General features: G+C 44.1%; 1 protein-coding gene across 2 annotated transcripts in view; it reads right to left on the bottom strand.

The window, feature by feature from the left end:
• TRPC3 (transient receptor potential cation channel subfamily C member 3) overlaps window positions 1-27,277 on the bottom strand; it is an 84,430-nt gene that overhangs the window by 34,221 nt on the left and 22,932 nt on the right. For both annotated transcript variants that reach the window (XM_044680435.1, XM_044680436.1), the window contains exons 2-4: window positions 25,914-26,102; window positions 11,590-11,754; window positions 6,669-6,885 (exon numbers count right to left, since the gene is read on the bottom strand). In XM_044680435.1, coding sequence (XP_044536370.1) covers window positions 6,669-6,885; window positions 11,590-11,754; window positions 25,914-26,102 — 571 coding nt within the window. The remainder of the gene's footprint in view (window positions 1-6,668; window positions 6,886-11,589; window positions 11,755-25,913; window positions 26,103-27,277) is intronic.

Genomic DNA, 27,277 nt, shown 5'->3' with positions numbered 1-27,277 from the left:
CAGCCTGCCCTGGGGAGCTGGGGTTGGAGGGTAACCCCAGAACATGAACTACCAATGTATTCGGATTACTCCAAGAGTAAGGCCACAGAGGCATTTAAATGGCTCAAAAGGGCTTACAAAAGAATTCTGGGAAATGATCTCCATTCAGTCCTAGCGTTCCTGGAGATCTGCTGCAGGGGCACAAAGGGTACCACACTCCCCCGACACGCCCCAATAGGGAATCCCTCATGAAGCTCACCATGGGAATCTGAGTCGTGCTTTAACATTTACAAAACACATTACTTATAACAACGTTGAGAAATGGGTAGTGTGATTCGGATGATGAGCCTCATTTTACAGACAGGGAAACTGAGGCGACGGTGGCTTTATATCCCATTGTGACACAGCTGCTAAGCATCAGCAGCAAGATCTGAACTCAGGTCTCCTAAGCACAAGCCTAGCACTCTTGCTGGACTCACTCATGTGGGACCCCCAGAGCTGAGAAGTAGAGAGAATACAGTCCTGAGGGCAGGCTAAAGAGGTCCCTAGAAGTTCATCGCAGATTTTTGCCCTGGAAGATCATTTTAGGTTAGAGAGATGCGACCATTTATCACGCCACACCTGAGGACAACGGGAGGAATGAGGTTCTGACATCTATTCCACTGACGCCATTCTCTCCGCAGTAACCAAGGATCTGCCTTCCTTCATACCCCCACCTCCCCCTCCAGGCTTCTTGGACCTTACCCCTCAACACGTGCTCTTGGAACATCTCTCCCCTACAGGCATTTGCTCTGGCTGTCCCCCTTTCCTGACGTGCTCTCCCCTCTCATCTCTGCCTCCTAGATTCTCTGGCTTTCTCTGAAGTCTGAACAAAAAACCTCATCTTCTCTAGGAAGCCTTTCCCAACCCCTCTTAATTCTGGTGCCCTCCCTCTGTTGACTATTTCCTATTTACCTCTATAGGTGCTGGCTTACTGGCTTCCCCATTAGACTGTGAAGTCCTTGAGGGCAGGGTCTATTTTTGGCCTCTTTTTTCCATTTTTAGCACTTAGCACAGTGCCTGGTACATAATAAATGTTTGTTGAGGGGGCAGCTGGGTGGCTCAGGGGACTGAGAGCCAGGCCTAGAGACAGGAGGTCCTGGCTTCAAATCTGGCCTCAGATACATCCTCACTCTGTGACCTTGGGCAAGTCACTAACCCCTTTTGCCTAGCCCTTACCACTCTTCTGTCTTGGAACCAATATTTAGTACTGGTTCTAAGGTAAGGGTTAAAAAAAAAAGTTTGTTGACTGACTGCTGACTAATTATGATGGCAATGTACTGACTGACTTTTAAAAATACTCGAGTCCCAACCCTGGCTCTCCTAATTTCAGCTTTAGTTGCAAGGTGGAGGGTGGGGGGAGGAGAGCTGGCTGGCCTTCCTGTAATACTAGTAACTCAGATTTTCTTAGCGTTTTAAGATTTACCTAGCAGTTCCCTACATCACCTGTAACAAAACGAGTGTAATATCCCTATTTTATAGAGGAGTAAACGGAGGCTTAGGGAGGTGATGTGTATTTTCTAGGGTCACAGAGCAGACTCAAAGACCAGCCCCATTTCCATCAGTTCCGGCTGCTTCAATATGTCACACTCAGTTTCTGAGGATGACATGTGCTGGCTCTCATTATCTCTGCAGGCTGGCAAACAGACTAATGAATCACAATAGATGCGGGTCTGGGCAGCCTTGGCCTGCGGCTGGGGGTGGTGGTTGCTATTTTCAGGCCTATGGCACAGTCAAATAGAGCCCTCTCATTCCTCATGATTAGAAGCTCTGTAGGGCTGTCTGAAAGTTTATAGAACTCCATTCCTCATTTGTTCCACTCTCGGGGGTCAGGTGGCTCTTCTCCTTGCCAAGGCCAAGCCATCCTCCCCGGGAGTCAGCCCCTCCCACTTCCTCCAGGGGCTGGCCCTTCCTTTTGGCCATTTCCTCCCCTTTTCTTCTTCAGTCTCTGCCCCTGAGCCCCCTCCCCGCTGCCTGCACTCACCTTTGGCTGGCCCCCATCCTAAACAAACAAAGAAACCCTTCCCTCAGGTCAGAGAGTCCAAGTTTTGGAAGAAAAGTTCACGATCAATGGCCACAGGAAAACATGTTCCAAATCACCATTAGATTACAACTGAAACAACGCTGAGGTCCCCCCCCTCATAAATGGGCCAAGAAGATAAAGGATCATGTAGAAGGTTTCAGAATGATTTTGCTATTGTAGCCTATGCGGCTGTCAGTTGCATTTACCCGTAACCTTCTACTTGATTCTACCATATCTCATTCCTCTCGCTAATTAATGACTTAGCTCTGAGCTCCCTCCCTCACCTCCAGCTTAAAAATATCACATTAAGTAAACTTTTTTAAAAAATCTCTTTTTCCATCAGCAGGGTAGCTTTTTGGGACACCCTGTATGTACACAATCCCCTAATCTTTTAGGTTTAAATAAACATCAGATTTACTGGCCATACAATTTATTAACAATGTAACAGAAAATGAAGCAAAGATATACGTAGTTATTTATATTGTATCCTCTCGGAGAAGGATCACAGCCAAGGTTGCTGATCTCTTTATTTCTAGGAAACCCAGTCCCACATTTTAGCTCTCTCAAGACATCAACCAAGTTTCTCAGTTTTTTTAAACCCTAATCTTCTATTTTAGTGTCAATTCTAAGATAGAAGAGAGGCAAGGGCTAGGCAACTGGGGTATAGTGTCTTGCCCAGGGTCTCAACAGTTAGGAAAAGGAATCTCTTTCATGTTTTTCCCCCAAAAGAGTTAAATCTAGTCTCCCAGAAAAGTTCTTATAGTTTTTTCTCTCTGTACCTCACATAGTATCTCTCTAGTGATCATAAGAAACTCTCCTGAATAAAATTAAACTCAGTCTTCTCACAGAGTCTTCAGAGATTGCAATTAATTTGAAACTTTCTGAGATTCTATTGTTGCTTAAAGGCACAATTAACAGTATATACTTTGAGGGATAGACTATTAAAGCTCATGTATAAAACCTATTATTGCCTTTTATTTCAAGTCGGTTATAGGAACAGCTAGGTGACACAGTGGATAGAGAGCCAGACCTAGAGATGGGAGGTCCTGGGTTCAAATCTGACCTCAGACACACTTCCTAGCTGTGTGACCCTGGGCAAGTTACTTAACTCCCATTAGCCCAGCCTTTGTCATTCTGTCATAGAGTTGTTAATTAAGATAGAAAGGAGGGATTCAGTTATGGAGGGGCTCTGGGAAGACAGGCACCCTAATAACACTGTTGCTGTATTGTAAATTGATGGAAAACAACTAAAGAGACATCCGTAAACTGTTAATAAACTTTCACCAGTAGACTTTGGTTAAGGCAGCAAAGACAACTTAAAACAACAGTAAGAAAACCTTTGGAGGCATCGAGGTGGCTCAGTGGATTGAGAGCTGGGCCCAGAGATAGGAGGGCCTGGGTTCCAATCTACCCTCAGATACTTCCTACCTGGGTGATCTTAAGTGAGTCACTTAACCCCAGTTGCCTGGCCCTTCCTGATCTTCTGCCTTAGAATCAATACACAGTATCGATTCTAAGATGGAAGATGATGTTTGTTCTGTGAAAGTGCCCCTAAACTACCAGATCTCTTCCCAATATCCAGCCTACCTATGCACCCATGAATCTCTGCTTCTAATTTCTTACAGTCTGGTCAGCCTAGAAATAAGTATCTGAGCTAACTAATAGGCTAACTGACCCTTCTTTGCACATTTGTCATTAGAACCTCTAGCCATTTAAGATAATGGAGAATTTCCATCCATCAGATAAAGTATTCCATGGGGAATAGCAACAGGGTCAAGATTGGTGATTTCACTGACAATGGGAACTTCTCTAATGAGGAAACTCCCTCTACCATTCCAGAGAAGTACTTTATCATCCACCTGGAGCCTCAGAAAGCTGCCTAAGGCACTGAGAGTTTACACAACTTGCCCAAGGTCAACCAATATAAGCTAGAAGGAGACTTGAACTCGGCTCTTGCTGGCTCTGAGATCAGCTCTCTATGCACTAGAGCACATTGCCTTTAACAACTATGGTCTAACTTCCCAGAGTGTACACCAAGGCACCAGGAGATATTTAAATTCCTGACCTAACTACTTAATAAACAGAACTGTTAGGTATTTCTTTTGACCTAATGATGTTATGAAAAAATTACTGAGAAAGTTTGGGAACCTCTATACCAGTGATGGCAAACCTTTTAGAGACTGAGCACCCAAACTACAACCTTCATGACGCATGTGAGCCCCCCTCCCAACCCCCACCTGCCCCTGCCTTACCAATAGGGGAAGGAGGAAATGCTCCCATTGGGCTATTGGGCAGAGGGGTGGGGGATGAGAGAAATGTCCTCAGGCATGTGTGGAGGGGGGGAGGGGAGCTATCCCCTCTGGTACATGTGTCACAGGTTTGCCAACACAGCTCTAGACTATGGCCTTATATCAAGATCTATTTATCATCTCTGATAATCTGATAAGGATGATAAGGACGGGGGAGACGATCTTGAAAAAGATTTCTTTCCTTTGATTCATGGTGTCCCATCCTGTTAATCTATTCTTTATTTCTAATGTCTTCCCTTAAGGGGAGAGTTCTGAAAACTCTGGATTTCTTGCCCTTCTTCAGGCAAGACCATTGTAATTTGGAAGTTCTCTGAGGGGGAGGGCAAATCTTTACCTGTATCCAGCATTCCAAGGTCTTGTTTGGGCCTATTGATCATCTCTGACAATCTGATAAGGTCAGCTTAGTTGATAAGGAAGTAATGGGAGATGATCTTGACTGTTAACTCATAGCTGCTTCTTCGAAGTGCCATTGAGTCACAAGTTTATTATATATGAAAATTCAAACTTCCTTTCACCCACAATCAGAGAGAGTTTTACAGCTCCGTAGACATTGCAATTAGTTTAGACAAGACACAGAAACTTCAAGGTGATGATAAGAACCAGGCTGGACCTTCAGCTGTGTGATTATCAGCAAGCTAAGTCTGAGAATTCTTTTCTCAGGGGCAAATGCCCCTGCTAAACTAAGGTTTCAGCCTTGGCTGCATTTCTGACCAAAGGGGAAGAATGTTAACCTCTTAACTGCTGGTTTGCTAGGAACTTAAAGTTTTTCAATAAGGCCACAATTCTTTTCAACAAGAAATCACAAGGATCACAAAAGGGGTCAAAAGAGGAGTCTCAGATTTTTATCTATTTTATCTATTTGAGACTCTGTTTCTCTTATTGGCTTCCCACAGCCTTATGCTAAAATATTTTCAGATATAAATAACCCAGAAAGATACTTTGAAAAAACAAATACAGAATTCAACTGAGCAAAATCAAGGGGCATAGAGACTAGAACCCTTAGATTTGAAATGAGATAATATAGGTCCAAATCCTGGCTGCCACTTACTACCTGTGTGACCTTGGGCAAGTCATTTCTGGGCCCCTGTTTTTTTTCCTGTATAAAACGAGAAGGTTAATACTAGGTGATCTCTAAGGTCCCTTTCAGATCCAAATTCTATACTTTCAGTTCAAAGTTATATGCTGTTTAAATGTTCCTAATAAACTCTAAGAGGGGAATGCCATTTGGGTGCTAAGCCATGGGAACAAAAGTCATATCCAAAATTGATAGTCAGGCCCAATCTTGCAATGGGTCTGTTGTTATTTTGTTTAAACTCTTCCCTTCTGTCTTAGAATCAATACTGTGTATCAGTTCCAAGGCAGAAGAGCTACAAGGGCTAGGCAACTGGGCTTAAAATGACTTGGCCTGAGTCACACAGCTAGAAAGTATCTGAGGTCACATTTGAATCCAGGACCAGATCTCCAGGCCTGGCTCTCTCTCCACCGAGCCACCTAGCTGCCTTATTTTGTTTTTTAATGAAACAGACCACTGGAGGAAATAAGAAATGCTTCCTGCATGGGGAGCTTCAAGCTAAGTTTTGAAATCAGGGGAACCTATGGAAGAGAGGAGGCAGTGTTCCAGGCATGGGGTTGGCCAGTAAAAGGGCATAGAGATTTGGAGGCTCAGTGGGATGTTGGAAGTCAAGCAAGCTACTATAGTAGAAACTTGGCAAGGAAGGAAAGAAACAGGCTGGAAAAGTTGGAAGGAAATAGGTTATGAAGGGCATTTGCCAAACAAAGGACTTTATATTCAGACCTGTAGGTACTGGGGAGCCATAGAAGCTCATTGAGCAGGGGTGGGTATATAGTTGGTAAAATCACCCTGCCAGCTAAGGGGAAAATGGACTGGCTCCACCTCAGATGCTTATTAGCTGTGTAATTCTTAACCTCTCTGTGCCTAGTTTGCTTATCTGCAAAATAAGGAGTCAGATTCAATGGCCAGTTGAAGCTCAGTCTATGATCCATTGATCTTTTATGTGTAAAGGCGAAAAAAACAACTGGGTTGAGCATCATCAGTCAACAAGCATTTACTACGTGCTGGGCGCATTGCTAAGCACTGGAATACCATAAAGGGCACACCCTGTGATCCACTGATTTCCTCTCTCCTCCATGAATCTCTGGCCTCACTGTTCTGTAGTTTGGCCCTGTATCTAAGGCAATGAAAGCTGGGGCAATCAGCGCCAGCAGAAGTCCACAGCAGATGAAGTAAATACTTTGTCTTCCCCCTCAGCATTTCCCAAGTCAGAGAAATGGGTATAAACAGAGAACCACTCACTTACCGAGAACCCAGACCATGATTAACATCTCAGTCCAGGTGAACTGGGTTGTTTTCACTCGGAAGATCTGCTTTGGGTAATCAATGACGGTGATGTTTGGGAGCGTGGTGATGCCCTCGAACCTGTCGGAGGCATTAAACACCAGCAGGCAGAGGAAAATGATGAAGGAGGCAGCGTGGGCCACAAACTTCATGAATGGGCTTCGCAGGATTTTCCCAAGCTACCACATGCAAGACAGAAATGTTTAAAATGTCAGGTTTTTTTGGCTTGAGGAAGCCCAGCTCCCGTTTCTAGAAATCCCGTGGGGGAAAGCAGAGGCTAGGGAATGTCCCTTTGCTTCTCTTCTTATTCAGAGGCTTAGCCCAGGCTCTGCAAACAGCAGGAGTTTTGAAAGGCCTGATGCACTGGAGAAAGGTGAACGTTTGGCGAGCTGTGTGGGAGAGTGGATAGAATGACGGACGGGGGTCAGGAAGACCCAGCTTCAGATACTCCCTCAGAAACTTACTGGCTTTACGCATATTATCTCATTTGATCTTCACAACAATCTTGGGAGAATGGTGCTATTATTTTATAGTTGAGGAAACTGAGGCAGATAGAGGTTAAGTGACTTGCCCAGGGTCTCACAGCTAGTAAGGTCTGAGGCAGAATCTGAACTCTGTCCTTCCTGTCCCCAGCTCTAGCACTTGGTACACTGTGGCACCCCCCAGGGGCCTCTAACACACAGGGGAGACCTGCTGGGGGCAGCATATGACTCGAGCAGCTAGTGTATCAGGTCACATCCCTAGAATGTCTCAGTTTGTCCTTTTAAAACTTGGCGCCCTTTCCTGAACCTCATTCCCAGCTGTAGGAAAGGCCATGAAAGGATGGTGATGATTGTGGGAGGCAAATGTAAGGTGGGGAATACAGACAAGGCAGATAAGGGTATGTGGACAGGAGAAGGCAGAGGGCTGGCGGGCTGGCCGTGCGGACATTCTTAGAAGGAATGCAGCCCAAGTTTTTTTTTTTTTTTTTTTTAAACCCTTGTACTTCGGTGTATTGGCTCCTTGGTGGAAGAGTGGTAAGGGTGGGCAATGGGGGTCAAGTGACTTGCCCAGGGTCACACAGCTGGGAAGTGTCTGAGGCCGGGTTTGAACCTAGGACCTCCTGTCTCTAGGCCCGACTCTCACTCCACTGAGCTACCCAGCTGCCCCTGCAGCCCAAGTTTTGAAGAGCTTTTGGTTGGAACTGTTGAGGCTGAGAATTGAAGCTTGTGTGCAGAGATCCTGTCAACTCTTGGAAAAGAGCCACTTTTTATCAACTAGTGCCTTGGCTGAGGAAGATCAAGACTTTGCATCTGGGTGGACCAGTTACAGTGTGTCTGTCTCCTCGGTTTGGATAATTGTCTGGTCAAGAGGGTGTTCCTGCGTCATCAAGGATTCATCTGGATCAGTGTCTGCAGGGGAGCGAGAAACCCCCTCATCTCCAACCGGCCTTCCGGCCACCCTGATTGAGCCAGACCTGTCTGTGCTGACGACAGACAGAAGCAGCCGGTCCAATCCACTTGCTAGGCCTTCTTTAATTGTTAGTTAACCTTCCTTCCCTTTGTTACATCAAATAGTGTTTAGTGTTTGTATTTCCATGTGTGCTTCCTTCTCTAACGCCAGCTAAAGAGCCCATTAGTTATCTGTAACCCAGGCTAGTCTGAGGAGGCAGATGGGAGAGAGCTAACTGGCACTCCTCATCCTGTGACCCACTCACTCCTAGCTGTGCCTTGTGCTTGAGCTTGGGGGCGTGTTTCCCTTATATTCCCGCATGTTGGTCTGTTAACGACACATTCCCTCCATCACCCCAACTCCTTCTAGGCCAGTATTTGTCAGTTACCAAATACAGAATACAATGATGACAACAACTACAACAGCAACGGGGAGGCAGAGGATGACTTAGAATCTCAGCTGGGTCACTGACTATCAGTGGGACCTTAGCCAAGTCCCTTTCCCTCCCTGAACTGGATCCTTCCTTTGTAAGATTAAAGGGACAAGAGAGGGCAGCTGGGTGGCTCAGTGGAGTGAGAGTCAGGCCTAGAGACAGGAGGTCCTGGGTTCAAATGCGGCCTCAGCCACTTCCCAGCTGTGTGACCCTGGGCAAGTCACTTGACCCCCATTGCCCACCCTTACCAATCTTCCACCTATGAGACAATACACCGAAGTACAAGGGTTTAAAAAAAAAAAAAAGATTAAAGGGACAAGAGCATGTCTAAGTCTATAATCCTAGTGGTAAGAGCTATCATTTTACAGCATTTTAATTTTTACCAAGAGCTTATCTCTTTAACAAAACCCATGAGATAAGATGGGTGCCATTTAACCCTAATTTAAAGATAAAGAGAATGAGGTTGAGAGTAAAGTGACTTGCCTAGGGTCACACAGCTACTAACTGTGTACAAGTCTTATTATGTCCATTTTACAGAGAAGAAGACAGAGGCTCAGGATGGCTCCGTTACTTGCCATGTTCATGCAGCTATAAGTTCAAGAGGCATTTCCTGCTGTGGTAGGGTCCCATCTAGCTCAAAATCCTATGATTCTATGAAATATTGCTTTTGCAAATGCATTTTGGGAAAGAAAATAGAATAACCGACTGTTATTGGATTTCTCAGGCATTTAGGAGTTCTTAGGTCACCAACATGGGCTCTCCCAGCATCTGGAGCACAGAGCCTCCCTCACATCAAATGATTACTTAGGTCAAGTCAACGGATTGCCCCAACATTGAGTATGTCTACATCACAAAGGGACTATAGGCTTCCCTCAGCACTAACACTCCCTTTGTACTTTCTGGAACTTAGGAAATTAAGTTTCAGCTATGGTTACTAAGTGGGGAAGTTAGGTGACATATTTGGAATCAGGAAGACTCACTTCCTAAGTTCAACTCTGGCCTTGAATACTTAGTAGCTGTGTGATGTTGGGCAAGTCACTTTATTCTTTTTGCCTCCTCGAATTTAGCTGTAAAATCTGTAAAATGAGCTGGACAAGTAAATGACAAAGCCCTCTAGGATCTGTCAAATGGGGGTCACAGAGTCAGACACAACTGGACAACATGGTTATTAAACCCCCAATTCAAATCATAATGAGTAGATCCATAATATCTAATCATAATAATAATCATTGGTTAGGAAAATACTAGAAAAATGTGGCAAAAAATGGCCTGCTCTCCCACAGAATGTCATAACTAACCATAGCAGCTAACATTTACATAAGTTGGCAAAGTGCTTTAGAAATATTACTTTATTTGGTCTACAATCATCTTGCCATTTAGGTGCCAGTATAGTCCTCTTTTTCAGAAAGAGAAACTGAGTCTGAGAGAGATAAGGGGCTTATCTAGGGTCATACACCTAGGGAGTATCTGAGCAAGATCTGAACCCATGTTGTCTTCTGCTCTGAAGCTAATATACCATCCAGTATGATGCCAAGCTGCTGAGATCTAGCTTATCTCTAGGAAGGAAACAAGAACTCAGTAAACATTTCCTGTGTGCCAGGCACCAAGGTAGGCTATCCTCCATATGGAAAGAGGCCATTCTATACCTAAAAAAGCTTCCATGAAGGAGGAAAAAAATAAGAATAAACCTGACTGAATCAAGATAGAAAATAGATCTCTTTGTCTGCTCCCTTCCTGATCTTCCCCTGTTCCCCCTCTTCTTCTACTCTCTCCTAGAAATTATTTTATATTTATCTACTCGTGTTCATGTTGTCTTCCCCCTCCCGGGAGAACAGAAGCTCCTTGAGGGCAGAGATTATTTCATTTTCTATTCTATAGCTGTAGCCCAGTGCCGTAGGCATTATAGGGGCTTAATGTAGACTTATTAATTGAATTCTCCCAAAAAAGGGGAAAAAAGGTAAAGTGTGGAATGTCACAGAATAGTTCAATTTACTCTAATGAACAGTTGAGTCTGAGACAACTGAAACAGGATCATAGATGTAAACTTTGGAGCCAGCAAGGCCCACTCTCTCTGAAGACTTGTCAGGATCACTTGATCCTGAGACAGAATTTGAACTGAGGTCTTCCCAGGGGTGGGTTGGAGCCAGCTCATACTGACTGAGCCGACTGTTAAATTTTCAGCATGAGCATTTACACTTCAGAAATGGCGAATACTACAAATCAGGGCTTGAGTTATCATTTTGTTGATTGTCTAGGCTTAAGAAAGTGATGAAGAAAATGGTAATAATGCAGGTTAAACTTAAAAATGATTAATGGACACATTTTTTCCTCTAGAGAGTTGGTGATTAAACATTTCCTGGCACCCACCCCACCCCAGTCTTCTTCTTGACTATGGACCCAGTACTCTATTCGCTGTGGTATTTAATGAAAGTATTTTGATACTTAAGCTTATAATTATATGGGAGCTCCTTGTACACCTTCAAAACCACATCATGTAGGGTCCTAAAAGTTCCATGTGTTGATGATCCTTTTTCAGAAGATATTATGGGATGTTAGGATAAAGTCACAAATGACCCAAGAAGTCTTTTAGCCCAAGAAGTAGGAACACTTGTAGAGTTTTCTTTTTTCTTTTTCCAGTAAATTCTATATTCTGCTTTCTGGGACTTCCCCTCCAAACCCCCTAAAGAGAGGGAAGAAAGGAGAGGAAGTGGGAGGAGAGGGGAGGGGAGAGGAGGAAAAGGGAAGGGAGGACAGGAGAGGAGAAGAGGAGAGGAGAGGAGAGGAGGAGGACAGGAGAGGAGGGGAGGAGAGAGGAGAGGAGAGGAGAGGAGATGGGAGGGGAATAAATAAAAAACCAACCATCCAAAAACAGAAAGAACAACAAAAATACAGTGAATGGGATGGGGATGATTAATAACTGATGGCAGGAAGATTACTTAACTCACAAACACACACACAAAACCCAACTCCCTAAGGGACATCTAGAACCAACCACATATTAAAGCAGAAAAGTCAATACCCTGCTACATGGGGCAATCCAGTAGCCAATAGCCAGGAATGGGAGTCCCAAGGCCACCACCAACACCACCAAACACTTGATAGCAATGGCCTGTTCCCGTAATCCCGAGAGGTTCTCGTACCAGATAGTTAAAAGCTGCTGCTGACAGTTGGGATGAGCCACGAACTGTAGGTAAACAGAAGGAAAGACACGTTACTGAAGCAATGTCAGAGCTACACAAATACTCAATGCATGGATGCACTAAGAGCCCACAGACCCAACAAGCTGATTAAAAGCTTATGAATGGGATATCTAGGAGGCTCAGTGGCTAGAGAGTCAGACCTGGAGACAGGAGAACCTGGGTTCAAGTCTGGCCCCAGACACTTCCTAGTTGGGTGACTTAACCCCAATAACCTGGCACTTAATCGCTTTTCTGCCATGGAAGCAGAGATTCTAAGACAGAAGACAAGGGGGGAAAAGTTTATGAGTAAGTGAGGATCTGGAACGAACACCACTAATGGAATAACTGGAAACTGACCAACTCTTCTCTTAGACTGATAATATAAGGGTTGGAAGAGACACTGAAGGCAACTAAATGATCCAGAGTGCTGGACCTGGAGCCAGGTACACTGAGTTCAAATCTAGCCTCAGATCCTTCCTGTATGACACTAGGCAAGCCACTTAGCTAATCTGCCTCAGTTTCCTCATGTGTAAAATGAGAATAAATATAGCACCTACATCCCAGGGTTGTTGTAGGGATCAGATGAGATGATATTTGTAAAATACTCTGCAAGCCCTAAAGCACCATCTATAGGCTATTTTTTTTTATCATTATCTAACTCAAGGCTCCATGTTGTAGATGATCAAAGGAGGACCAAGGCCATAGAGCACCGTGCTAAGTGCTAGAGATACAAAGACAAAAAAGAGTCCCTGCTCTCTCAAAGAAGCAAAGGCTAAGGAGAACAGTGGAACATCAGTGGGGAGCAGGTCTGAAGAAGAATTATTTTACTATGTTCAAGCCATCTGGGCTTTGGGTTCCTCTCCTCTTAATCTCTTCTAGACGGGCTATAACATCTTCCTCCCTCACCATTCAACTGAAACTGTTCCCTCCAAAGTTACTAATGAACTCATGGTGGTCAAATCTACTAAGCTCTCACCTTCCCTGGCCTTTCCTTTTCTTCCTTTCCCTGGTCTACCATTCCCTCTCCTTCTCCCCTCCTCCTCCCTTTCCTTGCCAACCCTTCTCAAAGAGTGTCCTGCATCGCCTCTCCCCTCTTCTCAATCCATCCATCTTCACACCAGTGATTTTCCAAAAGCCCCGGCACGGCCATGTTATCCCTGTCTCAATAAACTACAACAGCTCTCTGTTCCCTCAGGATTGAAAATAAGGTCCTCTGCTAGGCATGGGTTGTTCATCTTTCAGTTATTCTTGAGCATCCCCCAGCGCCCATTCTGGCCACCTTTGTGACCGCTGGAATGAATTGTTCTCATCCACCCATCTGGCCGGGGGAAGTCTCCCTGTGCTTCACATCCCCTTATGCACCAACCACCCCGAGGCCTGTCTGCTGAGACAGGTTTGCCAGAGGGTGGCCACTACCCATGCTCTGGCTTCTTGGAGCCACAGGGGAGAGCTGAGTGACAGGTAGACACCAAAGATGGATGAGCAGACCTGAAAAGGGCTTGGCAAGCTAAGTGGAGGTGCTAGTGTTCCCGGCACAGAAAACTCTTTCCAACCTAGTCCTACTCATTATTCCCTTCCATATTCTGTGGTCCAGACATCTTCAAATACTGGCTGTCCTTCACAAGCAGTAATACGTTTCCCATCTCTGAGCTTCGGCATTGGTCATTCCCCATGCCTGGAATACGTCAGCCCTTCATCTCCAATTCTGCCACTTGCAGTCTTCAGTTGTCTTCGTTGCTCCGCTCAAGGATCATGTTGGTGAAGAGGCCTTTCCGGTCCTCAAAGAATCTGTTCCTGGATCTCTTTTGGAAGCTCAGAGAGTAATAGTTGAATTGTCCTGAGGTTGATTCTACAGAACATTGAGAAGAGACAGTTAGTGGTAAAGGTTTGAATAAAATGGGAAAGAAAACAGCAAGAAAGAGGATGAGGAGAAAGTTTCTTGGGAGAACTGTTTGCCTTTAATTTGGTGCAAAAACATTCTGAAGAAAATTTTGTGAGGAATCAAAAAGGATAAAAGGATTTTTCCTGTCCCCAGTGGAACGAGACTGAGTGAGCCACAGTGAACAAAGGATGGAGAGGGCTTTTTTCTTTAGAAAATTGTTTTAACTTTTATCTCCCCAAAAGGACACACAGAACTCTTTGAGAAGAGCCGTAGTGTCTTGAGACAACTGAGCAGCAGGGCTGGGTTCCAGAAGTGAGAAGTCAACAACCGTTGTGACAGCCTGAGTCTGATGTGTGCTTGTTGTCTCCCCATTAGAATGTAAATTCCTGGAGAGCAGAAAGTTTTTGATTTGGGTCTCTGCACCCCAGGCAGCACACCAGGGAGGTCTTAATAAATGCCGACTAATTGTGTAGGTTACTACATCCTACTTGGGAAGTTAACACTGGAAGCCAGCCTGTAGATCTAAAAGCCCCAGAAAGAAAATCATTGTTGCTTTTCCTTTATTTTTGTGGAGAGCTTCTCTAAATAGTCACAAAGCCCCAGCCCTGGGATATGACAACTGGAGTCACTATTTCTCAAACCAATCACTGGGTTTAACAGGGAGGGGCAGCAGGGCCTAAGGACCAGGGCCCTAGACCCTGAAGACCTGAGTCTGCGATGCCACTTGGACACTTGATGGCTGTGAGACTATAGCCAAGGTGATTCACCTTGCTCTGCCCTAGATGAGGCTTAAACTCTGCGTGTCCCAGAGCTCTCCAGTTTCGTGGGGAAAGTTCTCTATAAAGCTCAAAGCAGGATATGAGAGAGTACAGAGCCTTCAAAGGGACCCCGGGACATGTTCTCTCCTCCCAAAATGCAGGCATCATCTTCCCTCCAAGTATGTGAGTTGGCAGTGTCCATGGACGCAGTGATTTTGCCTTCAGTGTTTCCAAAACTGGCCCATGTGAATGACTGATGAATGAATCCCATCATCCCACGTGCTCAGATCTTAAGGGCCGTTCTTTAAGCTTCGGGCATCATTTTTCTATTTCCAGGATTCAGCTGGCTGCCTCAGGCCTCCTGCCCTCTTTGTTGGCCAACCTTTCCTTTCCCCCACTTGTAAATAAAGACTAGAAGGAAAGCATGGATGTCGATTCCTTCAAATTCTTTTTATAATTTTACTTAGAATTAAAAATGTTCATCCTAGCTCTATTTTCTTTGCATCACAGAATAAAAAATAAGCCCCTGCATCAACCAAAGCAGCTTGGCCTTTGGAGACGTTCTTTAATTCCGGTCCTTCTGATGTCAAGGTTGGATGCCGTGCAGTGGCACTCATGGAGTGCGAGATAATAACCAACACCCAAAACACAGACATTGGCCACCCCCGTACCGTGCCATCCCATGTACAAATGAATGAATATATGGATGGAAAACCATTTATTAAATAATGGCTAAATGCCAGGCACTGCGCTAAGCATCGTGGACCTTGCTGCTCTGTTGTGGCTGACTCTCGGTGATGCCAGCTCATTTTAAAGATAGGGAAACTGAGGTAAGCAGGATTAAGTGACTTGCCCAGGGTTGCACAGCTAGGAAGTGTCTGGGGCCAGATTTGTAACTAGGACCTCCCATCTCTAGGCCTGGTTCTCAATCCACTGAATCACCTTGCTTCTTCCTCTTGGCTGTCACAAGAATGTTGAGTGGAATCGCAGGGCAACTATTTGACATGTGCTTTCTAGGATGGAAATGGATGTGATTTCTTGTCCTCCAACTCAGGGTAAAAAGAGGAAGGCAGAAAGTGTGTGGCCCCACAGTACGAAGACACTCCAGGAACAGGAACAGTGTGAGTCCTCCTCAGTCTGGAGACCAGGGGCCGAGTCAGAGAAGGAGGCTGGAGCACAAAAGCAGGACATGAAAGTGGCCCGAAGACATCAGGTGTTTGTGAGCAGGAGGCCTTGCAGGGCCTTGTCTGTAGCCCAGGATTTTGGACCACCAGATCTCTGTTCTCTCGGCCAGTACAAAGGGAAACAGGGTGAGAGTTAGAATTGGATTCAGATCTTGCCTCCGCTACTTCCTGAGTGACCTTGAAGAAATCGGCTTCTCTGACACTCGAGCTTCTCCATCTGTGAAGTGTAAGGAGATATCCATGCCCTACTTCCCAGAGTGGGTGTCGGGAAAGCACCTTGTAAAGCACTCAATCATCCACTCTCATCCACGGTTCCTGGCCTCAGGCTCACTGGTTCATAGATTTACAGTTTCATGATCGGAAGGGACCTTGGTGGCCATCTACACTAAGCTGAACGACCTGCCTGACAAGGGTCCGTTCAGTCCTCGCTTGAAGCCTCCCAAAGAGAAGGGACCCACGGCCCTTCAGCGCTTCCAGGGTGTCCTTCCGTGAGGCATAAACAAATCTGAGTCTATGAACAAATGGGAATTTGCCATCTCCAGCCAATTTCTGGAGCAAAGCAGACTCCAAAAAGCAGCCTCCACATGGCAGCCTTCCACATTCTTGAACCCCTCTGAATCATCTCTCTTTCGGCATGCTGTTAGATCCTGGGACCATGGCTCCAAGTAGGTTTACCCTTAGAAGAATCATCACTTCAGGGAAATGGAAGAGTGAGATATATTCCAAGTAAGGAAGAATCGAAGCCAGTCAGAGATCTGAGGTTTCATAGCAGAAGACTGCTTAATGCTGAAAGCCAAGTCCTAAAGCCCCACTCCCAAATCAAAGAGATATAGCAGAAGACAGAGAGAAAAAGTCAATGTAGAATTCTCCAATATAGAAATGCTCTGTCTCTCTGTCTTTCTGTCCCTCGTCTGGATCTACAATCAAGAAGACTCATCTTCCTGATGTTCCTGAGGTCAAATCCAGCCTCGGACACCTATTAGCTGGGTGACCTTGGGCAAGTCACTTAATCTTGTTTGCCTGCATTGTAAAATGGGCTGGAGAAGAAAATGTCAAATCACTTCAGCGTCTTTGCCAAGACTCCAAACAGAGTCAGGAACAGTGAGACTGAGGACTGAAACAACTGAACAATGATAACAAGTGATCTGTATCAACAGAGGGAATTCCCAGACCACAGAAATCAGAGGTGCAGATTGAAACAGAAGAAAAACTTGAGAGACTACAGTATCCTACCAGATAACGCCTGCCATGGAAAATTATGTAAAGCACTTTATGTCCATTATTTTATTTGTACCTCACCACAAGGAAAGCAAGAAACCGAAACCGAGTCTCACAGTTAAATGATTTGCTGAAGATAAGTATCTGAGGCAGGATCTGAACCAAGGTCTTCCCGACTATGAGCCCAGCATGCTACCCTTTGGGCCACACTACCCACTGCATTACTTGTTGATTAGAAACAGTTCCTTGCTTTCCCCAGGGGAAAAGTTTAGATCAGGATTTGAATTTGAGGAAGAGAGAAAGCCTACCACCAATATAAAGAGCCTAATTTGTTTGTTTGGGTTTTTAAGGAAAGCAACTCACATTTAGGAGCTGCATCTGAAGAGGGAACAATTTCCCAAACAGCCAGACATGAGCTCTCTTCATAGAATTCCCCAAGGACATGGTCTTAAACTATTTCAGCCCTCTTCATCTTCCTTAAAAAATATACATGGGTCAGGATAATGAGGGGGCTCAGTGGATTGAGAGCTAAATCTAGAGAAAGGAGGTCCTAGATTCAAATCTGGCCTCAGACACTTCCTAGCTGTTGTGATGGATAAAATCCTGCAACCATGTTTTCATGGGTTGCAAGCTGGCAGTTGCCAATATAGAACACAGAACCTGGCAGAGGACCCAGGCTGGGTGCCAGGGTGACAGTTGAAGTGAGGGTATAAAAGGGGGTCACCAGACCCCTGACTTGACTTCTGACTCTGATCTTCAGGGTTAGGGTGGAAAGAGTAGAGAGTGGGCCCTGGGAGATTTTGAAGGGTGGTTTGGGTACATTCCTTAGTTAGGTAGGAACAACTACCATAACCAGCCAATATGAATAGCTCATTGGCAGACCCACCAACCCTTTGCAACCAAGAGACAATTTCTATCAATAAGACATCACCATCTGGCCCAGGGCTTGGCAGCCCTGGGTCAGCAACCAAGAATATCAGAGTTGAGATTGCCCTCAAGGCTTTCTTTATTTCTGTACCATAAGAAGACCTTTCAACAATTTCCTAAGAGTAGTTTAGTGAACTTAGTGATTCGAGATCTTAGCTTTCCTCACCCTCTTCCCTACTATTCCTTTTACCTGATCCAGACTTTACCAATAAACCCCTTAAAACCTTCAAGCTTAAAGATCTTTAAAGTCAATTACTTTTACCTTTACCAAAGATCAAGTAACATCAACAATCAGAGCAAACTACTAGCTTCAGCTGACAAACTTTATTAATCAGTTAGGTTCAGGAAGTGCCATCCTCCTTCCTATTGACCATACTAACTGGCCAATAGAATAGTCTCCATTTCTCTGGGGAGAGGCACAGAACCTTGAACTTAAAGGGGCCTTGGCTTTACCAGTGAGAGAGTTTCATCTCCCTCTCACTCAGCTAGGTGCAGGACCCTGTTACACTCCAACTTCTACTCCTGCCTAAGGCCCCTTGGACTGGCCTAATTCCATCTACTAGTCTTTCCCCTGTGTGCAGCCAGACCCCTTCATAACACTGTGTGACCCTGGGCAAGTCACTTGACTCCAATTTCTTAGCCTTAGCTGCTCTTTTGCCTTAAAATCAATGTAAATATCATTTCCAAGATGGAAGACAAGGGTTTACACACACACACACACACACACACACACACACACACACACACACACACACACAGAGGTACCTCATTATATAAATCACAGCCAATTCAATAACTGAATGATGGTGTTTCATAGATGCAATAGGATACTAGATTGAGAGCTCTCAAAAATAATGAAGATGAAACGCGAGTCTTGAAATGCCCTAATGAGCATGAATTAAAAATCAGTCATTGCTTCTGCCCCAAGCTAGAAGCAGCAGGCTGAGGAGAGGAGAGACAGCCAGGAAAATGAGGTCAATGCTTGGTATATCCAAAGGGCGCCATCGGAACTGAAATCAGCATTTGACGAGAGATTTTCCAGAGAATGAAAACCAAAGCAAACTGCCTGGATGATAAAGCAGGAAGGCGTCTCAGAGGTGCAAGGCCAATGCCTTTGTCAAATGGAGGGGGAAGCCATAGACCAGGGAGGGAAAGGGCTCGCTCAGATTAGGCTTTCCTCCTAACACATTCTGTTCATGATGCCAGAGAATGAGCCATGTGACCCGTGATTCACTGGCACAGTACAGAGAACTCCTGAATGAGGAACCTGCCCCTACAGATGCAGGGCAGCCCTTCTTTGCAGCTTCAATGGTCCTTAAAAACCAAAAACAACTCCTTAATCATTTATTTTGAACACTCATTTGGGAAACATTCGAGATCCCAATTTCTGCTCCTTCCAGCCCCTCCTCCACTCATTCAGAAGCAGCATGGTGCCCGTTATCCATGTGAAATCATGGAAAACAGATTTCCACATTAGCCAGATTCCTCCAAACAAGAAAACAAAAGAAAGTGAAAAAAAATCAGACTTCAGTCTGCACCCAGAGTTCATCAGTTCTCTCTCTAGAAGCAAACAGGGTTTTTCATCAGGAGTCCTTAGAGTAGAGTAGCCAAGTCTTTCACAGAAACTTATATAGTCTTAGAGAGTTTTCTAGCACAGTGAGAGGCATTGTGACTTGTCCAGGGTCACACTGCCAGGATACATCCAAGGGGGAGGACTTGAACCCAGGGCTTCCTTACTTCCTTCTGCCTCACTAAGACATCCTGTCAAAAGGTGATAGACCTAGGAATAGAACCCACATCTCCTGGACCTTAGTCTAATGCTCTTTCCATTATCCATGCCGCACTCCTTAGCAGTCCAAAAACTGATGGAAATAGAAAAGGTTTTTATGGATCTGTGGGTTCACAGGTGTAGACACTCAGTCCACAGGAATAGACTGCAACCTCCTCATCCCATGCAGCTCTTTTCTGTACCCACAGAGGGTCTACACCACATGCTGGATGGCTTCACAGAATCAGGGGATCCCAAAATGGGGGGAAGGCATTTGGGGGGGCAAAAATCAATCTGAAAAGGTCCAAGGGTTCAGTGAATCATAAGTTAAAGATAAGTCAGTTGTGAGATATGAGAGTTCCAAAGAGTCACTGATGCATTCAAAGAGTCCAGAATGAGGATGTTCAACATCCCACAGGCCTCTGCCCTGCCCAGTCCTGGGCACCACAGTTTAGAAAGGGCATTGATGAGAGCATCCAAAGGAGGGCAGTGATGCTGAGGAAGCTGAAGGACCCTGAGAGGGCACCATCGAAGGAGAAGCTGAAAGAGCTCCGAATGTTTAGCCTAGAGAAAGCTGTCTGAAGAACTGGCATGTAGATGGAGGAGGAGACTCATTCTGCTTGGCCTAAGAGGGCAGATTTAGGAACAATGGGTGGGCACTGGAGAGAGGCAGAATTTGAGGCAAGGAAACACTTCCTAACGGGCAGCTAAGGGGCACCCTGAATAGAGTCAGGAAGAGCTGAATTCAAATCTAGCCTGATATTTGTGTGACCCTGGGCAAGTGACTTACATCTACCTGCCTCTATTACTTCAGTTGTACAATGGGGATCATAATAGTAATGTCCTCTCAGGGATGTGTTGAGGATCAAACAACATCATAGTCATATAGCACTTAGAAGAGTGCTTAGCTAGGCTCTTAATAAATGCTAATCTCCTTCTTCCTCCCTCTCTTCCTCCCTTCCCTCCCTCCCTCCTTCCTTCTTTCCTTCCCTCCTTCCTTCTTTCCTTCCCTCCCTCCCTCCATCCCTACTTCCTTCTTTCCTTCCTTCCTTCCTTCCTTCCTTCCTTCCTTCCTTCCTTCCTTCCTTCCTTCCTTCCTCCTTCCCTTTCTTCCATTCTTCCTTCTCTTTCTCCCTTCCTTCCCTGGGTTGGGCATGACAGGAGGAAAGACAGTAAACTTCACAACATGATAACAAGTGAGATCAGGGGGCTGGCCTTTGGCTAGCATTCTCCAAGGAGTTGGGAGAATAAGAGCTTTGGCATGGCAGCTCTGGAGTCAGAGGATTTGGGTTCAAATTCACCCATTGAAATTTTCTACCCATATAACCTTAGGTAAGCCCCTTTCCCTTTCTTGGCCTCAGTTTCCTTATATGTAAAATGAGGGGGTTGGACAAGATGGTCTCTGGTTGTATTATCCTAAGCACTCCTTATCTTTTAAAAATATAATTTTTGTTGCTACTTTCTGCTGCTTACATCATCCTAGTATCCTAAGCATCCCTCCTCCTCCATCTCCTCAAGAGCAAAAGTGTTTTGTTTTGTTTTGTTTTGTTTTTTCGGGGAGAAAGAAACCAGTGTAACAGATCATACATTGAGAAAGCCCGACCACATTGGCGCAATGGGGAACAGCTGTGGACGCCCCGCTGCACCAAGAAGTAGCTTGGGGCTGCCTGTCTTCTCCTTTCAGGCCCACTTGATCTTCCTAATTTTCTCATGTGTCATGTTTTCCATTTCCATTGTGGCAGTCATTGGCTCCACCGGCTCCGCTCTGCATGAGAGCTTTCCATAGCATTCACCATCTTAACAGATAATTCTTTTTTCAGATTCAAACATCTACGTGTGATCGCCAAGTCCTTTTCTGTCTGAACTATTGAGATAAAACTCCAGACTGACAGCTAATCAAGGGGCACACTAATGTCCCTTCTTGGGCCCTGAGGCTTCACACAGATTTATTGGATCCATCCATTTAGAGGGGCCCTGATTGGCCAAGGCTGACCAGCAGGAGGCATTCACCAGCCCTCATGGAACACTCACGAAACCAGTGACAAGACAAGGAATTATTCTCTGCTCCCAGAGCCAAGCAAGAGAGAGGGGCGCCATTAACTCAGGGAAGACTGAAATCAATCTGGGAGAAGCCTAGGCGTCATCGGGACCAGCAGGTCTCAGGCTTCTGGCTATGAAGACCCCTTTACACTCTTAAAAATTACTGACAGCCCCAAAGAGCTTTTGTGGGTTACATCTAGGAATGGGCTAAAGCCAGCATGAGCCAATTCTGGAGAGCCAATTGTTCGATTTTCATTGTGATCATTTGCACTTCGAAAGTTGGCAAATGGGGGGCAGCTGGGTGGCTCATTGCATTGAGAATTAGGCCCAAAGCCTGGAGGTCCTGGGTTCAAATCTAGACATAGCTGTGTGACCCTGGGCAAGTCACTTAACCTTCACTGCCTACCCCTTACCACTCTTCTGCCTTGGAGCCAATACACAATATTGATTCTAAGGCAGAAGGTAAAGGTTAAAAAAAAAAAAAAAAGGTTGGCAAATGCTACAAATCCAGGATGGACTCATCATTTTGTTGATTGTCTAGACTTTAAGTGATAGAAAAAATATTATTAATACAGATTAAACTTAAAGGGTGTCATATATGCTTCCTCCCAAACCCAGCACACCCTTGGTTTTATCTATCAATTTTACCATAGTAGAGATGAAAACATAAAATGTAAAATATTTATGTATTAACTCATTAAAATAATAATAAATCCCTTAGATGCTAACAAAAATAGCACTTTAATGAAAATAAATCATATTTTATAATTTTAAATATATATGTAATATATTCTTATAATATTAGTAATACAATTATTGTTATTTAATAATATAATAATATAATTTTAAATAAATGTTCTACTTGTAAATATTAGTAACCAATTCACAAGATAATAAAATAAATAAGTTATAAACATAGCTATATATTTATATGATCATATAATAATAAAATTATTATAAATATTTGTATATAAATGATATCATTCTAGTTACATATATTTAGATTATTGTATATTTATAATTATAAATAGCCATATAATTATAAATCATTACATATTTTATTTATATTATATGTATAATTCTAATTATAAATAGCTTTATACTTATAGTTCCAAGTCACAGTTACACAAATAAATATAGTTATATTGATATTATAGGTAACATTTTATAATTATATTTGCCAGTTCAGGACAAAATCTAGTGAGAAGCATGGCATTGTTTTATGTATTCTTGTGAATCTCTTTAATTACTGGCTTCATGGAAGGCAGGTGGATTCTCCTAGCTGCTCCTGCATTCCATCTGTTGTAAGATGCTGTTCTAGCTGAAGTATATGAAGAAAATTCACTCAGATGTACAGTTGAGAAAAGGAGTGTCTTAACAGGGAAATATATTGTTATTGTTATTGTTATTGTTAAAATAATTTTGACCTCAGTCATCCTCTGAAAGGGGCTCAGGAATCCCCAATTGGTCCATGAGTCATACTTTGACGTAGATCAACTTCCTTTTCCAGAGGTGGAAACTGAGGAAGTGTCAAGAGGGGAAAGGATCTGTCCACAGTCACATAGATTCAAACCTATGTCTCTGACTCCAGATTACACTCTTTCAATGCCCACTATTTGAGGTTCTCCAGGTCAACCATGGAAACACATGATTCCCAACTGTTTTTTCCCCAAATAACTCCTGTTTCCAAATAATCATGATGCTCCAGCTGGAAGCGTTCTTGTAGAGTGAGTTTTTGGAGAACTGAAATGTTGGAATTCTTTGGGAAAGCATCAGGCCCTTTTACTGTCTTAGTATGAACTCTCTCAATAAATTTGTTGAGTGACCCCAGGGATGATCCTGGGGATGAAGACTCTAAACGATCACCCTAGTGCAAATATTAATAATATGGAAATAGGTCTTGATCAATGACACATGTAAAACCCAGTGCAATTGTGCATCGGCTATGAGAGGGGGGTAGTGGGAGGGGAGGAAAAGAACATGAATCCTGTAACCATGGCAAAATGCTCCAAATTAATTAATTAAATAAAGATTTTAAAAAAATTCCAGGATCATCATTCTGAATATTGACTCTCATTTTAGGACCTTGTAGATGGGAGAGTAGAAAGAAAAGTTGTTGGTTGTGTAATAGGAAATAGGCTTTAAAAGCAGATTTTGAAATTTAGCCAGGCAGGCTGGCAGGAGCCAAAATTCCAACCTGGAACACAGCAAGGGGCTGAACACAGAGGACTCTCTCTAAGGGCATTTGGGGTTTTGAAGGAGTCGGGAAACCACTGAGCTGAGAGCCTGTGGATTTGGGGTATCTCTGAGCAACATCTGGAACATCTCAACTAGCAGGATCAAGGAGAGCAGGTGGAGAATACTGTCTTGTTTGGTGGACAAGCAAGATCAGTCTCCCTGACTTCTCTGAAGAGTTATTTGGCTGGAGCCAGTGCTCTTGGACTATACTTGGGCTGATACAGTTGAGCTACTGTTCAAGACCATCGGACCATCTACGTGAGATCCCATTGTGTCCTGGCTGCCTGCATAGTGTGAGAGTAGGGATTTCCCTGACCTTAACCTTGACTTGATCCCATAGGTGATATGTGAAGTCTGTCCATAATATTTTAGAGCAGTGAGACCTCTCCCACATCTTTTACCCTTAAATTAACTATTTAAAGTGTTTTTTTTACTTCCTGTTGTTTCTTTCCCATATTTAGTAAAGTATCCCTGGCTGAGAGAATGTCAGTTTAACAATTCCCCAAACCTCACATCCCTAGTTGGTTTTCCTGTGTTTACCTGTAGGTTATCGCTTGTCCAAGCAGTCCTCCTTTTCCTTTCTCTAAACCCAGTGTTTTAATTATTTACCCATAAAAGTTGTTATTCGGTTGTTTTTCAATCATGCCACTCTTCATGACCCCATCTGAGGTCTTCTTGGAGAGATCTGCCATTTCCTCCTCCAGCTCATCTTACAGATGAGAAACTGAGGCAACTAGGGTAAAATGACTAGCCCAGGGTAACACAGCTAGGAAGTGTCTGAGGCTGGATTTGAACTCAAAAAAGCTGAATCTTCCTGACTCCAGGCTGGGGGAATCTATCTACTGCATCTGTTTGCCTCTCTGATTTCCATCCTGATCCCCTTATCCAAGGGAGAGTTTTCATTCTCTTCTTTCAATCTCCATTGATTTGAGTGATCTCAGGAGCTAAGTCTACAAATTCCAGAATCTTGGGCCTGGAAGGGATGGCAATATCCATGAGATGTGATCTTTCAGGAAGCCTTTAGTAACAGAGGACCCACCACTTCCCAAGTCATCACAATCCACTAATATCAGGAAGCTTGTCCACACCTTGAGTCTAAATCCGCCCCTTTGCTATGTCTACAAAGTGTTCCTATTTTGGGTCCTGGGGCCAAACTCAGAAAGTCTACTCTCTCTTCCACATGAAAGACCTTCAAATTCTTGAACGCAACTATCATGACTCCCTCCCTCAACCTTCAGTCTTCTCTTGTCCAAGCTCTCCATCCCTAAAATCTTCCAACTGGTCCTCTACTATAATGAAATATCACAATAATTATTTTTTTACAGACTATATACCAGGCCCTCTAACATCGTCAGCTTGTGCTTAACTTTGGCGAGGAGGCAACTGTGGCTCCTGATGATTACGACAACAGAATGCATGCTTTGGCAGGTCCTACCAAACCAGAAAGGTTTTGAATAGGGACCATGCAATGATCTGTAGGTTGGCTGTTCCAGGACCAACCACTCTCACTAAGCTTGGAGGTTCATTAATAAAAATAGCTAGAGTTTACTAATATCATTACCCAATTGGCTGCAGAGTGATGACTTGTGGGGTGGGGTTCATCCCTATAATTTCATCTTGAGAGAACTTCCAACAAAGAACCTTCTTCTACCAATGCAGATGGACGATGAATTCGTAACTAGCAGTCTAAGGGAATTTACTGGGTTGCTAAGAAATTAAATAGCTTGCCCATGGTCACACAACCAGTGTGTGCCAGAAGCTGGAATTGCTAGCTAGCATCCTAGAGGTAAGAAGGCGTTTAAATAAAATGGAAACTATTCCTTCTTTCACTAATTGCTCCTGATATTTTTTTATTTCATTGTTAAGTCCACTGGTATTCAGGGCATAAGGGTTAGAGCAGTGGTTCCCAAACTTTTTTGGCCTACCACCCCCATTCCAAAAAAAAATTACTTAGCGCCCTGGAAATTAATTTTTTAAAAAATGTAATAACAATTAATATGAAAGATAAATGCATCTATGGCCATCACCACTTCCCTGGATTGCTGCAGCACCCACCAGGGGGCGGTGGTGCCCACTTTGGGAATCACTGGGTTAGATGATGCTTCAATAAGGCACTGGCTAGCATAGTGCTGGCTGCCCACCTACTCACCTTTTTTACTTCATACTTGATAGCTAGCTTTACCCGACTCAAGGATGCTCTGTGGCGCTGCCCAACTACTGGTTCCACGGAATCCACGTCTCCATTGAGGATGGCCTCAACCTCTTCAGAGTCCCGGCAAAGGTCCAGTACACCCACCACGAAGTCTTTGCATTGCATGGAGAGCTTCCGATAATCATTCTAAGAGGAAGACATCTAGAGATTAGTATTGAGGATGGACTTGGGTTTAAATTAAGATCATCTTTAGGAATCTGGAGTGAGTGGACACATGCATCAAATAAAGGGGAGTGTATGGATGATACTTGAATCTCAAAGGAACACAAGAATCTCTGTATGCACAAACAGGGATATTTTATAGCCAAAAGAAAATTCCTTCTGAGTTGGGAAGATGGTAGCTGGTGTAGTGGAGGATTAATCAGAAGAGATCTAATCAAGTGATTCTACTCTCTCCAATCCCACTTCAGGGAAGGGGATTTTTTCTGAAAGGGGCACCCAACTTACATCATGGCCTCTTGCCGGAAGTCATGGGCATTTTCATCAAGGCATAGTGACTTCCTGATTGGTCCGCAGTAACTCGGGTTGTTTTCAAACTTGGTGCAGTGGCTAGTGTGCCTAGTCTAGATTTAGGAAGACATGAATTCAAACCTGGCTTCAGATACCTACTAGTTGTCTGACCATGGGCAAGTAACTTCTCCACTGACTGCCTTAATTTCCTCATCTATAAAAGGGGGATAATAATAGCATCTACCTCCTATGTTGTTGTAAGATCAAATGAGATAATAACTGAAAAGCTCTTAGCTCAGTGCCTAGCACATAGTAAGCACTATATACAATAGCTCTTATTAATATTATTCTTCATAGCTGAGGTTCCAGAGAATGGACTCTTGGGAGGTTCCATTGGTTTTTTTAAAATTTTTTGGCCTCAAATATCTTTTCAAGTTCTTTCTTTCATGTGGACTTCCACAAAGGGGTTTCTTTCTTTACCCTCTCTGACTCATCCCCAGCAGCAATGACAGCTCACAGCAGAAGCACCTCGAACTAGGAGGCTTCTGCCTAGGTGAGCCTGAAGCTGGTCTATGAAACCTTGGATGCCTTTAGGAAAACCATCATTGTCTGGGGGGAAGAGGAAGAAAATGGAGAAATAGAAATTTTCTCTCTGATCCCTTCATCTAGGGAGAGAAAAGAGGCCCAAAGCCAAAGGGACCAAAAAATAACGATGGAACTTCCCTTAAAAGAAGCTACAGAGGAATGCAAGAGACTTCCTGGTTAAGATGGCAGCAGAGTAAAAAGCAGCTGCTTAACTTCTCTTAACCAAAAAATATAGGACTCCTCTAGAAGACATAAAAACAGATCCA

This window comes from Gracilinanus agilis, chromosome 6 (genome assembly GCF_016433145.1).
Source record: "Gracilinanus agilis isolate LMUSP501 chromosome 6, AgileGrace, whole genome shotgun sequence".
In the NCBI taxonomy this organism is placed as follows: Eukaryota; Metazoa; Chordata; class Mammalia; order Didelphimorphia; family Didelphidae; genus Gracilinanus; species Gracilinanus agilis.
This window is presented reverse-complemented; position numbering and strand designations above follow the sequence as displayed.